Raw genomic sequence first — 17,607 nt, 5'->3', positions numbered from 1 at the left:
GGTAGGTTCTGGTGATATTTGAGCTTCAAACTTAGTATAAATTTCAATTAGAAGCACAAATTTTTTAGTAACAAAGCTCTACTTTTGTGAAACCAGTACATATCTCTATTATATAAAAGGAACTTTGTCTGCATGTCTGTGAGTTCGGTCCCTATGGATTCCAAAACAGCTGGGCTGATTTTTTTATAAATTTCACACAAATGTACCTTATGTACCTGGGGGTGTTCTTAGATAGGTTTTGTACCGGAATGCCTCTGATAATTATTCTCATTAATGCCACAAGGTCTATTCTGTTATTGTAAGTGTCTACTTGTTACCTGTAGATTTTGAAAGGTAATCTGCCCATCTAGGTTTCACTGTTCATATAATGGTGATTATGTTTGCTGTCTAGTCTAAATGTTTTTTTTTTTCTTTCATGCAGATTGATGTTGAGCATAATGCATTCCAGGTTGCATTGTGACATTCTTAGCTTTTCTATTGCTGCATTATTAAGTGTCCATGTTTCATCACTATATGTTATATATCATTTAAAACTCATCAGTTACAAAAATTATATGTTCAGTTTTTTTGTTTGTTTTTTACTTGAACCTAATTGGCATCATACTGAATCAGAACATTTCAGTTTTGTGAATATATCTTGCATAGTTACTGAGATTAACCCAGAGACACCTCTAAATGGAAAATCTAACTTTTCCTTTATTATTATATTTTAATTTAATGTCATGCTTAAAACTGTTTATCTAAGAAAAAAACACAAATTAATCAAAGTTATAAAAAAAAACTACAGAAAATTTCTACGTACATTTTTAGATCTTAAATTAGAATCCTTTTTGTTTATACATAAGGAAAACAATCCATTTGAATCTGGCTGAATATTTAATGAATCTTCGAAACCTTCAAATAAAAAAGGAAATATTTAATGTGAAATATTGAAAGGATGAATACAAAAATACAAAATACAGCAATGAATACAAAAATACAAAATAAAATTACATCAACTCATTGGGCAATAGCTTCAGCTATATTTCCCTTAGATTGTAAGAAATTCCTTAAATATCTAACTTTATTGGCTTTACCTTATGAGTTACAAAAAAAAAAATCCTGTCTTTTCTCTCTTACTTTCCCTATCTGTCCTACTCTAGCCAAGTCTGTCGACCTGTTCCACAAATCCCAAATCCTCAACATGAAATATCTCCAGAAAACAAACACGAATAAACCTAGAACCCTATCCACCAACGTAGACACCTACTATTATGTCTCCTTCTCCAACATCAGGGGTCTATGTTCCAACCTTCCAGAGGTTGAAACCCAATTACAGGAGACAAAACTGGACATGTTCTTCCTAAGCAAAACTGGCATAGGGCCGACCACTTTCCTAGACGAGTTCATAATTAAAGGATACTCTAACTTAACATCTAAATCTGACCTCCAAGATCGCCATGGGCATGGTATATGTGTCTACATCAAAGATGGCTTTCCATGTGGTAGAGATATCTCCAGTGAAGACCCTAATTTACCTTATATGTGCTTCCAGGTTGCACTTGCTTACACCACCACATTCATATTTGCCCTCTATCGCCCCACAACAGCGGAGTTACTATCTTTAAGAATATATCTGAGAAAATTAACCACATCATGTCTGCTCATCCTTCGGCTAACATTCATATTTGTGGTGAGTTCAATGTCCACAATGTGGAATGGCTGATCCACTCGAACAAGACAGATGATGAGGGGAGGTTCTGTCATGATTTCGCCATTGCCTATGACCTCACCCAGATTGTTCACGAATCCACCCGTGTGCCCGATACTTCAGGTCAGTACGCTAGCCTTCTAGACCTTTTTCTCACAACTTCCCCTGAGCTATGTTCACGTTCCGTTCTGTCTCCTCTGGGATCTTCTGACCACTCGGTTGTATCAGTTAAGATAAAAATGAAATGTAATAAGTCTCCAAACGTATCTCTCCACCATACTGTATATCGATACTCTACGGCTGACTGGGATAGCTTCCGTACATTTATATCTGATCTACCCCTGCTTTCCATGTTTAAAAAGGATGTGTCCTCTATAGTATCAAACCTGACCGAATGGTTAATTGTAGGCATAGTTCGATTCATACCATCCAAAAACTTTCAACAAAAACCTAACAGCTAGCCATGGTTCTCCCCAGAATGTGCTGCTGCCATCGCACACAGAAATCACTTTTTCCATAGCTACCAATGTAATAAATGCACTGAGACTAAAGCTGCTTTCAGGACTGCCAGCAACAACTGTAAAAGAGTAATAAAAAATGCAAGAAAGCTATATGCTCAGTCCGTTAATTCCAAAGTAGCTGCGCAGCGGCTTGGTTCCCACCAGTTTTGACAAATAGCACCCAATATCCTGAACAGAAGCGTGCATTCTATCCCAACCATCATCAATGGACCTATGGTCATCTCGTTAGCATCAGACAAGGCCAAACTATTTGCCAAGAACTTTGCAGCTAATACCCTATGCGATGAAGACCATCAAATCCCTGTATTTCCTATAACAGACAACACGCTATGCAACATACAAATATCTGTGCATGAGGTCGCCAAGCTAATCAAGAACCTTGATTCCAGTAAAGCAACTGGCCCTGAGGGCATTCCAATTATAATGCTGAAAAAGCTTCAACCAAAAACTTGCCCCCATACTTACAAAACTGTTTAAGCGTTGCCTGAAGAAGTGCTTCCCAACATCCTGGAAAACCTCATTAGTATGCCCTGTATTTAAGAATTCAGGTGATAAGTCATCTCCCTCTCAGTATAGACCAATAAGTCTCCTGTGTGTCATGAGTAAGTTGCTGGAATCCATATTAAATAGAGAAGCAGTCAACAACCTCAGCAGAAATAACCTTCTAAGTGATATGCAATATGGTTTCTGTTCTACCACATCTACAGCAGATGTTCTAACGGTTATATCTCATAGGATTAGTGAATCTCTCAACAGAGGCAATTTTTCTAGGGTAATTGCTCTTGACATATCAAAGGCCTTCGACAAGGTATGGCATAACGGCCTACTTCACAAGATTTCCAGCTACAGTATAACTGGGAATGTTTTCTCAATCATTAAATCATTTCTCTCTGATATGCTCATAAGAGTAGTGGTTGATGGGCAGAAATCAGAGGCCCACAGTATTAATGCTGGAGTCCCTCAGGGGTCAATCCTGGGCCCAACTCTCTTACTGATCTACATCAATGATCTCCCAAAACACATACTTAAATCATTCATTGACATCTATGCTGATGACACGACTATCTATGGCAACACATCAAAGGCCGTAAATGACAAAGTTCTCTCTAATTCTCTCTCCTCTGATTTTGAGCACGTGGTACAATGGGGGAAGAGGTGGCTGGTCACTTTTAATTCATCCAAAACCAAGCTTCTATCTTTACATTATCAACGCTCTGATCCCCATCTGGCATCAATTGAAATGGATGGATCTCGTCTTGGAGAGGCTCCATGTTTTGACAAGCTTCTGGGTTTGACCTTTACTCCTGATCTGAAATGGAACACGTACATCAAATCTGTTTCCAGGGACGCTGGGAAAATGGTGGGATCCTTCTACCGCTCCAGAAGATATCTCACTACTGATGCAATTCTCTATCTGCATAAAAGCCAAGTACGTCCAAGGATGGAATACTGCTGCCACATCTGGGCAGGAGCTGCTAAAAAGAACCTATCCTGCCTTGACAGAGTACAAAATAGACTTTGTGGTTTAGTGGGGATGCCCTTGTCTGTTCCCTGCAACCTCTCTCCCACAGAAGAGACGTTGCGAGCCTGTCTTTGTTTTATCGTTATTTCCATGGCAGGTGCTCGTCTGAGCTCCAATCCCTCGTCCCCCCTCGCAAATCTTTCACAAGAAACACCCGTCTAGCTGAAACCACTGTCAAAAATTTTCCCCACTCTTTATTTGTGCCAAAACCAAAACGTAGATTCCATGAACAAAGCTTCTTTCTTAGAAGTGCACGCCTGTGGAACTCTTCATTTTATTTGTTTCCCACCTGACTACAACCTGGATGTCTTCAAGTCCAACATAAACAAATTCCTGATGAACTGCCACCTTTAGACAGACACTTTATCAAATCTCTAATAATACTAACGATTACTACGATACTATCCCATTGATTACTGTACACGCAATAACCCTGATCCCCGAGTGGCTTCCAGGCCTTGATAAGTGGTGACTACCTTGTAAAAAAAAAAAAAAAAAAACTTTTTGTTATGCAGCTGATAGAGAAAAAAATAAATATGCACTGTCTGTACAATAACTGAACTTATAGCCTTCAAATTATTCAGACTATTATGCAGACAGACATCGAAGACAACAAGAGGATTATTAGAAGTATAAATTTTGGACAGAGATTTTATTTTTAATAATTCAAAAAGAGAAAATATTAAATTTAAAAATATTTATAATTATAAAAACAATACTTAATAAAAAAAATTGCACAAACACATAGAAAAGCACATTTAGGTTTGACTGTTTTACAGCATATCAACCTTTTTTGTGCAAATCCAGTCATTTTGGTAAATATCTTCTAACATTTATTCATGCTGTAAATGCTATAAAGACACTATTTGCGGGTACATGGAGTACAGATACTGGTGCACTAACCACTTGGATAGGGTGTGAAAATTTTTTTTAACTCAATAGGTCCCACATTGTCTACCAAGCTGCAGCTCTTTTCTCTTCAATTTCTAGAAGATTTTTAATTAAAAATGATTGTTAATTAATGCCCTTAACCATTGCACCAGGGATTCCCATGTTCGAATTCATTTTAAGAAAGTCAGATTAAACAAGTCAAGATATTGTGAAAATAACAGTCAAGATGAGAATAGTATACCAAATAATCCCAATTAACAATTATTTCAAATACAAAAATTAAAAAAATATTTTTTCAATGAGAAAAGTAATTGATTTCATAAAATTATTAAAGTTGGTTAAAAAATATCCAATACTATTTAAAAATGAAAGAAAAATCATTTCTATCTGGTCATGGTTGACAGAATGAGAACAATCTACCTTCATGGATTAAATAATAGGTTCAGTTCAGAGTATTGCCTAGATTTTCAAGAAGGTTGGAAGTTACATCAGTGGAAATATTGTGAGTATGACATCTAAAATGAGAATGGTAGTTTGAATAATTCAAATTTGATAATTTTGTAATTTCAAATTACCGGCCAGAGTTCAATATGGAACTGTTGTCATTTTTTTAAGAAAAAAGTAATTTACTGTTGGATTATTTGTGACTTTATATATTTCTAAAAATTAAAAAAAATTGATTCTATTAAATATTTCAAATTATCTGCCCTTACTTCAAAGTAGACAAGATTACTTACATGTTTTCTCATTTTTACAAAAGTCAGTTTCATTTGGTTGTAATTGTGGCATGTTAACAGACATTGTTTGTCTGGTATCAGATTTACTGCTGGAATCATCATGGCTATCAAAAACACTGTCATTCTCATTATCGTTTTCGATATCCTCCAATTTGGGCATTTCAGAAAGAATCTCAGACTTTTCATCTAAAAAAGAAAACAAAAATAAAATGTAATACAAAATAAATACATCAAAAAATACGATTTGATTTTATTGAAAGGAATTAAAAAGAAGTGAATAACATAAGTGAAACATAATCAAGTGAATCTGGAAGATAGAGCCTGATTTGCAGAGCTAGATCACATGTTATAAAAAAGAGCTTGTTAAAAAATATTTACATTCAATAAAGTGATGTACTCTGCTTGAAGCATTGTGTGTAATATGTATGCAGAGGAGTCAGAAGATGATTATCACAATGCAAGAAGTAAAAATATGCCATGATATATTAAAGTTAATTGGAATCAATCTAGCTTTGTAAAGACAAAAAGCAAATAAATATTGGCATGAAAAAATGAAAATTGTGGAAAAATTGGAAGCAAGAGAGGCTGCTTCTTATTTGAAGTGACCTGCAGGCTGGTCAGATATGAGTACATCTATTTATCCAACCAAAGCCTCATTCAACATGTCCATTACAATTCAAACCTGACCAGTTTGAGCAGCCTCAGCCACAATAGCAAGAAATCAAAACTATTGTCAAATCCACCAAATCATACCCCCGTCATTCTTAAGACTGAATTAGTGCAAGCCCAACATTCACTCACATTTAACATTGCTCTCCAGAAATAAGCAACCAGTGAAAAGCAAGGAGAGGAGAAAGTGCTCACAAAACTTGTCCCATGTAGTTTGTACATGAGATCAAATGTAATTCACACATCCCATCAGCACAGATTATATCACCGAAATAGCAAAATGAGCCCACAACTTTCACCTTCTGCAGACTATCCACAGTGACATCAGTACACGTTATGTCTTTATATGAACGAGCAGTACTAAAGTATTTTCCATTCAATATGGACCAATCTTCCTATGGCACCTTTGCTGAATTGAATGATGACAACTTGTGCAGAGTACAGAGTTTCTGCAAACATCACAAAGAAACAGACCAGAATTTTTCAGAATATGCAGGTTAGAGCCATTGATCATAACTTGATAGCATACAAGATCATCAGAGTTTTAGTAGTATATAAATTTCATACAACAAAACCAATGCAAATTAATGAAAGAGATGCTTACCATTAGGAGAAATTCTTAGAACCAATGAGTGCCCCATAAACTTTTTCCTGTGATACATCTCTAATGCTTTCTCAGCTTCCAGAACATTTGGTACAATTGCAAAAGCAAAACTGAAATAGATTGAAAATATAATTAAGAATTAAAACAAAAATATTCATCCAAAATTCGTGTTCTTTTTTATTTACTAATGAATCACCACTTATCAAGGCTATACGATATTTGGGAATAGAGTGTCAGCTGAATAAGAAAAAATATTAGAATTTATAGACAGTAAGACATAAAACACAAACACTTCTGAATGATAACAGCTTTGGCGTAATGACCATGCTATGATCAGATGGCTATGTGGCTTCAAACTGAAAGAGAAAATCCTATCAATTGTATTTCATCAGAAATTTGGCATTGGTAGGAGCATGGGTGCTTTACCCATTTGGCATCTCAGCTGGTTCAGTCATGTACAGCATGCCACATTTTGCTTCAACTCCATAACAGGTTTATATATCATGGGTACTAGAGAATGTAATAAACCAAGGAAAACATGGCTCAACTGTATAAGGAGTGATGTGATTGCATGCAAAGTGGCTGATATCAACTGTGGCTGCTGCCAGATTCATTTTTTATTTGATAATATGAAGCCGTTATTTTGGTTCTCAACAAAATGCAATTTCGGAATATCAGAAACCAAAGAACTCCCTGCCAAATTTATGACTATGAAAATAGCCCCTGATTGTAAATCAAAAACAGTAGAAAAGATATGATTTTAGCTAGAACAATAATAATATAACGATGGATTAATAATTCATCTTCTACATAGCTTAATAATTAAAATAGAGGTGCAGATATGGATTGTGATTTGGCAGTGAAAAAATAAAATCCCTAGAGGTGAAAGAATACGGTGACCATCATCTCATCATGGTAGTGTTATGGATCTTCTCAACACTCTCATACCATCTTGGTCTATTCTCCATCACACCAGGTAGGTGTTCATAGATGCATTATGAGTCTATTGCTAGGTACTTGACATAGGTTCTGAGTGGTCTCCCATCTGTATAACATGTTTTGGCACCCACAACAGAACATCGTTGACAATTTCATCTTTAGCTCTTCAGAAATGACCAGTAAATCTAGTTCTTCTCTTTAAGGCTGAAATCTGAGGGCACTGTTTGTAAAGTCACTCTCACGTGGATTGCTGCCTACAGAAGATGTTCTTAGAATTCTAGTGTACAAACCATCAATTTTCTTCTTCAATTTAATAAAAGTTCAGGTGCTCCTTCCATATCCTAGATATGATGTAACAATTACTTCAAACAAGTCATGTTTCACTTAAGCAGGCAAATTTGACTTCCAGATTGCTTTCTTCTTGTTCAGTCCAGCACAGGCTTTGCTGATATCATCTGTTCTGCACACATATCTCTACCGTGTAAAGTTAATCATTTTTCATTATTGCGTTTTCACCTCAAACAAGGCACAGTGTCATTTGGATGTAAGGGGTTACTATTTAAGACAAAATTTGCTGGGATACTATTTAGGGGGTTTAACAGATCCACAAACACTGCAATGAAGATTCATTTCAAGGAAATAACCAGAAGTCTTGGATTGTATTTTCAGCAACTTTTATTTCCAAAATGTTTCCCCCTTTGGAAATTGCATGCTTGTCCAAAGTTCTACATTCTGACTATATTGTATGCTGGACAGCTTTTCTGGCATACAGACTATTCAGTTTGACTGTTTCGCCCAAACACCAACTGACTAAACTGTACGTGTATATAAAAACACTCTTCCTTTCTAATTATGTCATCACTACAAGACTATTGCCTGATATCTGTCACATATTTCATTTGTTATTTTTGTCAGCTAAAATTTTAACTGTTTAATTAAAAATTCCATTTCCAAGTTATTATTTATCCAAACTAAAATTCTTAACTTTTTTCTAAAACTCCATTTTATCAAATTAACATTCCTGGTACATTTTTAGCTGACAAAACATCTAGATTATAAAACAACAATCATAATAATCATCTAGTTTATTTTCTGAGATTTTCCTGAAACCAACAATAAAACAGGTATATCTTCTCTTAGCTGTAGCTATTTCGCTCTTATTCAATATACTTTTGTCTATTTGTACTGGACTTATGTTGGATAAATCTGTGGTATGCATGCTGCCCTTGAGCAATGGCAGCTGTGCAAGCAAAAATTAATTATTGGGGAGATTGGATTTTGCTATAGAACTTCCATGTGGGAACATGCATTTCAATTGCTGCTTTGAACCATTCAGTGATCTCATGTGTACACTGCTCCACAGGAAGAGAAAATATATTTCCTCATGGAGTATCTCTGATGTGATCCCTGATGGCTTCACAGTCAGCCTTCTTGTAGTACCTTGTCATCTTGAGTAATAGTTCTTTGACTTGGGTTCTTAGGAGAATTTAGGGTGATGTCTATCATTACTACAACATGATCAGTCTAAAGCACATGAAATCCTGATTGTCTCATTCTAGTTTGGATTCTCTCATCATTAGGGTGTTTCTAATATAGACTCCAAGTTCATGTATATGTCTGAGTCCTTATGGCAAAGTGGGAGAAAACCAGACATGGTAAAATGGTTAGAAGGGATAAAGGAGTGTAGGCTAGTTTCACTTAGTGCTAAGATATCCAAGGAATTTGCAAGGAGAAATGCTTCTACATTGTCTAAGTCAGTTTTAAGACCATGGATATTTGTAAATGCAAGCCTCAAAGAAGGAGGTGAATTGGTGATGTTCGAATATGCGTCTGATTTGATTGCTTTTTTTTTTTATTGACCCGTCAGTTAATTTCATAGTTTCAGTTTTATGATGAGAAGTGCTGCACAAAGTGGATGCATATAACCCCAAGCATGCAACACAATTAGGCCATCAGCCGACTCATTGGCCACAGAAAAGTGGCCTTAGGAAAGCCTACTGGAGATGAATGCAGGGTCTCTTTCCATGCGTGACATGGCCCTACAAACATCATGATATTATACAACTAATGATAGAGCAGTTACTCTAAGCGCTACCAAAGAGTTAGGACTCCTGTATTGTCAGACGGAATACAGCAGATACTCTGAGGTCATCAAATCTAAGTCTATCTTTAAAAATCACATTGCACATTCATCTTAGCATTTCTTTCCATGCAGCACGTTCCCAACCTTCATTAACCAGGTTTCACTTCAATACACCATCACACTGCGTACACATATCTGATGATTCTTAAAGAGAAAATGTGAACACAAATGCTAAATATTTGTCTAGGAAATAAAACACTATTGCGAAACAAAATTGTGTGCCTGTGCTGTGCATTCACTGCATAGATTGGGATCATCCACTTGTGCCAGTTTAAAGTCATTAGATTCTGACAAGTTGCGGTGTTAATTTGGTTTCAGTCAGTGCTCAATAAAAGAATTTTCCTTCCAAAGAAAATCACATCTCTCATTTAAAACAAGCAAGTTTTATTCATTTTAAGGTTACAATACAATGATACTCTTTCTACTTTTGAATAACAGATTTGCAAATGAGAAATCGTAACCTGACAAAATCAAAACAAGTCCGATAGCTTAGAGGCCAAGGATTGATCTTGCTTGGGGAGGTACACAAATCCAACTGTTAAACCACAGAAAACTGAACTGACTGTGAAATGCCCAGAGGGTCAACTTTTGACTGACATCCCTTTCCCCCTTGCTGAAATATATAGACATTCTGGAACCCATCAGGAAACACCATTTGAGATAATGGCAAACCAGCATCCACTTACAGGATAAATAGTATTACTACTGGTGAGGATATTTTCTTTTGTTTGTAATGGACTATTCCAATATTTTTTTATCCTTTCCTTTCTTTATAACCTTTGACTGTTAACAAACAGGGAAAGAGAGAGAGAATGAAAGTGAGCATAATAAACAATGTATAAAATAAGAGTGAGAGTGGTAAAAAATGTACAATGAGAGAGGGTGAAAGTGATATGTAGAAAGTTAGTAAGCAACTCCGATTAGGATCTTCAATACACCCTCCTCCCCTCAAAAATATTTCTTTCGCATCTGTTATTTTGAGTAGGTTTTAAAAAAAAACAATCTCTAAATTTAGCTGTACATCAAATTGTTTTATCCACATTGATTGAAAAAAAAAAAAAAATATTTAATACTTACGCTTTGTTTTTCTTGTTTATGTACGTAAAAGAGATTATTTTTATTTCATCAATAAACTTCACAATCTCTATCTGCAAATAAAAAAGTATTTTTTTTATTAACAAAATTTTCTGTATAAGGGGCTTTACAAAATAATAAAGTTATAAAATTATCTCCCTTCTGAAGGTTCTTCCAATAAAACAAAAACTATATATATATATTAGCATGGGACGATTTCAAAATTTTTCCCGATTCCATTCAAAATTTCCGATTCGATTCCTGACTCCGATTCCGGTTCTTTTAAAATTTATACATATTTAATTAGAGATTTGTTTTGTTTTTGTTTTGTTTTGTTTCTTTCGTAAATTTTCAAATTATTACATAAACCCCTGGATAATGTCCACGTATATTTTTTCTCAAATGTTTGCTCTGTAGTTGATTAAAAATTATAAGACAACAAAACATTGATTTTAAAACAAAGCTATATTGTATCAGTTCATATTTACTGTATAACATGCTACTTACATAAATAATTAAATAGTTGAAAATATTCGAAGATTGGTAGGCAAAACAGGAAAACGATGTAAGAACAACATATTTAACAACGCCACCTCTCATTGTTATGAACAAATTTCTAAATAATAATGTTACTATTTAGAAAAACATTTTTAATGTGAGATTGCGTGAGCTTTCTGTGCATTATGTGGTACACCTGAAGAAATTGTTGCAATGCTTTTTCGGATGGAGTGTCCTTTGCTTTCTTCAAAGCCCTCTTCAAGGTGTCCACAAATCTTTCGACCTGTCCGTTTGACCTCGGGTGGTAAGTCGTAGTTGTGATGTGGTCCACTTGGAAGTCCTCCATGAACTCTTTAAAGTCCCCAAATGTAAACTGAGTGCCAGTATCTGACACTAAACAGTCGACCACTCCGAACCGTGTGAATAATTCATGAAGAGTTTTTATAATGAAGTCAGTAGTTGAGCTTTTGCACCTAAAGACTTCAGGCCACTTAGAGAAGCTGTCCACTACTAGGAGGTAGTACTGTCCATCAAGTGGTCCCACGTAGTCCACATGTATCTGTGACCATTGGTAGTCAGCTTTGGGCTATGGGCTAAATTGAATTGGTGGCACTTTAGAAGCTAGTGCACATTCTCTGCATGCTTTCACCTTTTCTTCAATATCCTTGTCCATGTTTTTTCAGTACATATATGAATGCATTAAACTTTTCATTCTGGTAGCGCCAGGATGTCCTGTGTGAAAATCCTTTAAGATTTTCTTTTGGAGAGTCGCTAGAACAACTACTCTCTCCCTATAAAATAATACTTGGTCACATGTGTTACAGAATGGATCGAGAGAGAGAGGAAGGTGAGTAAATTATATTGTAGACATGTTGACCGGAAGTGAGGGTCAGCTGATCGGATGCGTGTGAGTCACGTGATCAGGTTAGCTGAATCGGAGAGATTGGGTTTTGACATAGAAGACGATGGACGGCTTAACAGTTGTCTCCTCCCCTTCACTGAGAGGGGGGGGGGGAACGCTGATGTGTGTAGAAATGAAACCAAGAAGAAACCACGTAAGGCAGAGATTCACTTTCCATCCTTCTGCGAGACATCTGGAAAGTGAATAAAAAACTATAAAACCAATTCATCGGTTTGGGATGATTGAATCTTCGTCCAAACAGGTTCCCGTCTCCCCTCCAAGACACAAGATGGATTCAGGTGGACCAACATCGGCGACACATGAAGATATGTCCAAATAATGCATGTACTACACACACACACATACACAATGGCATGTGAACGAATAGACATGAACAACTAGATGACCACACAACGTTAACCCGTATTAGATAAGACAACACATTTTGAGAAAACCTCTGCTCCTTGTTCATCAGCCTGCCATTTTTCTTTGGTTTCTCTTATAAAATCCTCGCTTTTAGCTTCTTTCCTTATATCATCCAGAGTAACAGGAAGTTCTTTCACAGTGTTGCATAGGATCAAACTATAATCTCTCTCTGATCATAGTGATGCAATCACAGAGTCTTCAAGTGGTTCACCATTCCTTGGAATTACACGGGATAGCCCATCTGCGTGTTCTAATTTCTTTGACGGAAGGAACTCCATATCAAAGTAATAATTCAATAGAATTGTTCCCCATCTTTGGAGCCTGTTTGCCGTATGTATAGGCAACCCTTTCTTTGAGCCAATGATAGGGATCAGCGGCTTGTGGTCCGTTTAAAGTTTGAAATGTCATCCATGGAGAAATCTGTGAAATCTTGTTACCGCGAAGATGATGCTTAAGGATTCTTTCTCTATCTGGGAATAATTCCTTTCTGCAGGTCGTAGAGTTCTTGACGTATGTACTATTGGTTTCGTAGAACCGTCTGGCATTTTATGCAAGATATATGCACTGATTCCATATGCGCTCGCGTCAATTGCGATGATAATGTCTAAAAGCTTGGTTGTAATGTGTCAGGATTAGTTTCGATGTGAGCACCTCTTTCAGCTTTTCGAACGCCATCTTGCATTCCGTGGTCCATGGTCCAGTTCCAAACCTTGTCCTTCCTCAGTAGTTCATTTAAAAGATGCACGCAGTGTGTGCATATTGGGAATGAAGGCTTGATAGTAATTAGCTAAACCTAAAAAACTTTGCAGTGTTGTTATGTGATATGGCTCAGGCATATTTTTTATTGCTATGGACCTTTCTGGATCAGGCCGCCTACCATTCCTATCTATTATCTGCTCGAGGTATTTTATTTGGTCTAGGAAATATTCACATTTGGTGTCTTTAAGTGTGAAGCTGTATTCGTTTATCTCTTCAAGTACCTGAAAAACGTGATTTCTATGTAGCTCTATAGATTCACTTTTCATTAGAATATCATCCAAGTATCCGATGAAAAAAATCAAGGTCGCTTGACATTGTGTCAATTATCTGTTGAAAGATAGCTGGTGTGGCTTGGATCCTGAAATCTAACCTATTGAACTTAAATAGTCCCTTGTCAGTGATAATGCACAAATGTTTTGAGCTTTCTTCTTCAACGGTAATCTGCAGGTACACTTCGCTCAGATATATTTTTGAAAATATTTTCCCTCCATTTAGTTTTGTGAAAACTTCCTCAGGGCTGGGTAACAGGTAATGATGATTCTGAAACGCAGCATTCAACCTGATTGAGAAGTCTGCTCTGATATCGTTTGATTTTTTCTTTACACACATGGTAGAGCCAGCCCACTCGCTGTAGTCAACTGGGGTCAAAATTCCTGCTTTGATGAGTCTATCTAGTTTTACGTCAATCTTTTGTATAAAGGCAAACGGTATGCTGTGTTTCTTTTTGAAGACTGGGGTGGAATTGTCTTGTAACTTGAACTTCGCCTCCATTTTTGTACAGTAGTCTAGTTTGTCTGAAAAAACATTAGGGAACGACTCCTTCAGGTCTTATAGTTTTTCAGCTTCAGCTGTAAGATTGTCCACATTTTGACAAAAATCGTTAATGGGTGAGCCCCAGAGTTCAAATTTTTAGATCCAGTCTGTCCCAAAAAGGTTATTAGTGTTTTTTAATACAAACACCTTGAGATTCAGTGTTTTCCCTTTCAACATTACGTTAGTGGTAACCTCACCTTCAAATCTTATTCTTTCTCCAGTTATTGAACAAAACACTTTCTTGGTTCTCATCATCTTCGGTTTTCCAATTTTGCACTAAGTATGGTGGTTTATGATGGACAAATCCGAACCACTGTCAAGTTAAAGTCTAACATTCTTGTCCCCCATCTTTATTGTCACATATTTCCATACATTTTCGTAGCTCCTGCGGGGTCTTTTTGCTCTGCAATGTGAGGCTTTGTGTCTGTTGCATCTGCATCGATCAAAATTCCCAGGACCAGTATGGACAATCCTTCTGCCAGTTTGATTTGGACAAAAAAAAAAAAAAATTTAATTGCCTCAGTCTATAATGATTTCTCCTCCACTAACCAAATGCTTGGCTGTAGAAAATATCACTTGGATTCCCATCTGAAGGAATTCCTGTGGCATGAGAGACACTCAGAAAATACCTTTTTCAAATTGTGTTACACCATCTCTGCACAACATCTACTTATTTAAATGTTTTTTGTTTAAAATTGTTTATATATATTGTTTAATAAAAAGTTTATAAGTTATTTTTTCAATTAAAAAATTATTTGTTATTAATCTACAAAGTTTAAAGAACAAAATATTCTATAAATAAAACTTTCATTAAAAAAAATCTGCAAAAGGAAAGTGTGCATACAAAAATGTATCTTTTTAATCTTGCTAATTCTTAGGTGCTTACAGTGGGTGGGCTGAAAAAGCACAAGTTGACTGTCGCAATACATTATTAGGCCTCATATCACATAGCTCCCAAAAATGAGCTATGATAGAGGTATCATTTTTTTAAAATGTTTAATGAATGTAAATGTTATTAATCTATTTATATTTTATTTAGATTTAAAGTAAGTATATATTTATTTTATCAAACAATTTCACTTTTTTTTTTAAATAATATATTATAGGTTTTATTACAGGAAAAAATTACAAACTTACTTTTGTAGCTCTGCTATCTATATTTCCTATGTAGACTTTTACTGGACCTGAAACATAAAATTATTAAGGGTTTTTCTTTATTCAAAGTATATAGCAATATAAATTTCTGAAAAACCAAAAAAAAAATCTACAAATCAAATAACTGCTATGGAGTTGATAACCCAAACATTCAACTTTGGAAATATAAAAGATCAATCTTTGATCTAAGAAATTTTTTTTGATTACCCTTTGATTTTTTTCCTTCCTGTTTGAGAGAAATGAATTCATGCCAATAAACTAAACCCAGTGTTATACAACACCCTCACTTGAAAGATTGTGTGAAGTCTATCAATTTTAACAACTGTATCTCTCCACTGGCATTGATTCTGAAGAAGTTGTCAATTGAGTTAAGATCACAAAAGCTCCAAGTGACCTTTTTCAAAGATAAAAACCTTTGGTGTGACAACTAAAATTAAGAAGTTTCTTCAGGCATGTTCAGCACCTTACTATATCTAAGGATTAAATAGATTACGACTAAGGACCATAAGGCTAAAATATATCCCCTGCTCACAGTTCGCAGGGGATCCTACTTCCCTGGTTCAGTGAATGCAATGAAGGACATTCAACTACCAAGAACAAAAATGTAATTAATGCTTGTACTCAAAACAGCATTCATTTGGGGTGACTTGAACTAGTTCCATTCACCCTTGTCATTGTGCCCTTCATAAACGCCAACCAAGCCTGACAATTTGAAATCAAGTATTGGTTGTCTCTAGCCGTTTACTGTTTCAACTTTGACCTCTGTAGACACAGGAGCCCAGGTTGGGTTCCAGGTCAGCTTCATGCATCATCAGCTTGGTCCTTTGTTGTCTCTCATATCGCTTTTTCCAACCCTGTAGGGGAGCCAGGGCAATTGCTTTGTAGGTGAACGCTCCTGATTGAGGGCAGAGGGTGTGATCCAGCTAGAGTCATCTTGTGAGGATGACTTATTGGAGGGAGTTCATTTTACAGCAGAAAAGTATGGAATTGTTTGAGACAAAGTACTGCTATTTTAGGTAGTAATGAAGTGGTTAGAAGCTGCCATAGACATATATATGGCAACAAAACCAACACAATAATTTGCAAATATGAAGAGGATCATACAATATAGTATTACCTTGATTGCTCTCTATTATTAAACCAATGCAGTTTAAAAGATCTTGCACAGTTTAATGATACTGTAAAGGACTGTGTAAAGAAATTGGAAACTATTGTATAATCATGTGCTTTGAAGACACAAACAAAAATTATCTCCCACTACATAAGACCAATGTGCGTTTATTTGTATATTTTTATGTAAATAAACATAATATATATGTGTCCCATCACACAGAAGTTAGAGAGTAAAAAAAAAAAAAATGGTTCTTTTTCTAGACTCTGGATAAAACTATTTTCCTTTACAACCCTCATGTTTACCGAAATTCACCAAAACTATGATATTCCCTTCTCAATGTGTAGATATATCATGATTTATACACTATTCATTTCACAACAATTGTAAATTATCCTTTATATACTATTCATGCACTTTTAATGATGGCATTGCTTCATTTAGTTTGGTGGACAGCATATCAACTATTTATTGGTTATTTAATGCCAACCAAAGTTATCAAATATAATTCTATAAATAGGGTAATTATTTAGATTCTTAGAATATATTGCCTTCAGATTGTTTGGCTTTGTTTGTTTTATGGTATATCAACCATCTCTGGGTCATTTAATGCTGAATAAAGTTGTCAAATGAAATCCTAAGGTAGGATAATTATTTTATATTGCATTGGAAAAAAAGTGAAAAGTAAAATTTTCAAATTAAATTAAATTTTATAAAAAAGTTTGATTTTTTTTATGAAATCTAAAATTTAATTAAATGTTTGAGAATATGTGTATGTCTTATATGAAGTCTAGCTACTACAACATCTCTTTTTGCCTTTCTGTATGCTAAGGAGCCACTCATCAGTAGTTGGTCAAATCTTGGGTATTTATTACTTTGAACTTCATTCTAAGAGTCTTGCTATTTTTCTTTGATTAATCTATTTATAGAAGGTAAAAAAGCAGTGTGTGGAATCCTAATATTGGCAGGTATCATGTTGAATGGTTCCTTCGCAGCTCTATAAATTTTTTAATTTCCACACATGCCGATATGACTCAGTATGAGTTGTAGTACACTTGAGTACTGTACACGATTTCATTATTATGTTCCAGAACATTTTGAAGATTGTGTACTAATTTACATCAACTTTTCTTAGATGTGTACATCAATTTCCA

The 17,607-nt window shown here is 35.5% G+C and overlaps 1 protein-coding gene across 7 annotated transcripts in view; it reads right to left on the bottom strand.

Moving 5' to 3' along the window:
- Window positions 1-17,607, bottom strand: part of LOC145259779 (uncharacterized) — a 90,162-nt gene that overhangs the window by 54,487 nt on the left and 18,068 nt on the right. For all 7 annotated transcript variants that reach the window (XM_080117534.1, XM_080117530.1, XM_080117535.1 and 4 more), the window contains 5 exons: window positions 15,325-15,371; window positions 10,794-10,864; window positions 6,635-6,744; window positions 5,362-5,547; window positions 803-894 (listed from right to left, as the gene is read on the bottom strand). In XM_080117534.1, the coding sequence (XP_079973660.1) occupies window positions 803-894; window positions 5,362-5,547; window positions 6,635-6,744; window positions 10,794-10,864; window positions 15,325-15,371 (506 nt within the window). The remainder of the gene's footprint in view (window positions 1-802; window positions 895-5,361; window positions 5,548-6,634; window positions 6,745-10,793; window positions 10,865-15,324; window positions 15,372-17,607) is intronic.

Source organism: Euprymna scolopes, chromosome 35, assembly GCF_053919585.1.
Source record: "Euprymna scolopes isolate OS-2025 chromosome 35, ASM5391958v1, whole genome shotgun sequence".
NCBI classification, from domain to species: domain Eukaryota; kingdom Metazoa; phylum Mollusca; class Cephalopoda; order Sepiida; family Sepiolidae; genus Euprymna; species Euprymna scolopes.
This window is presented reverse-complemented; position numbering and strand designations above follow the sequence as displayed.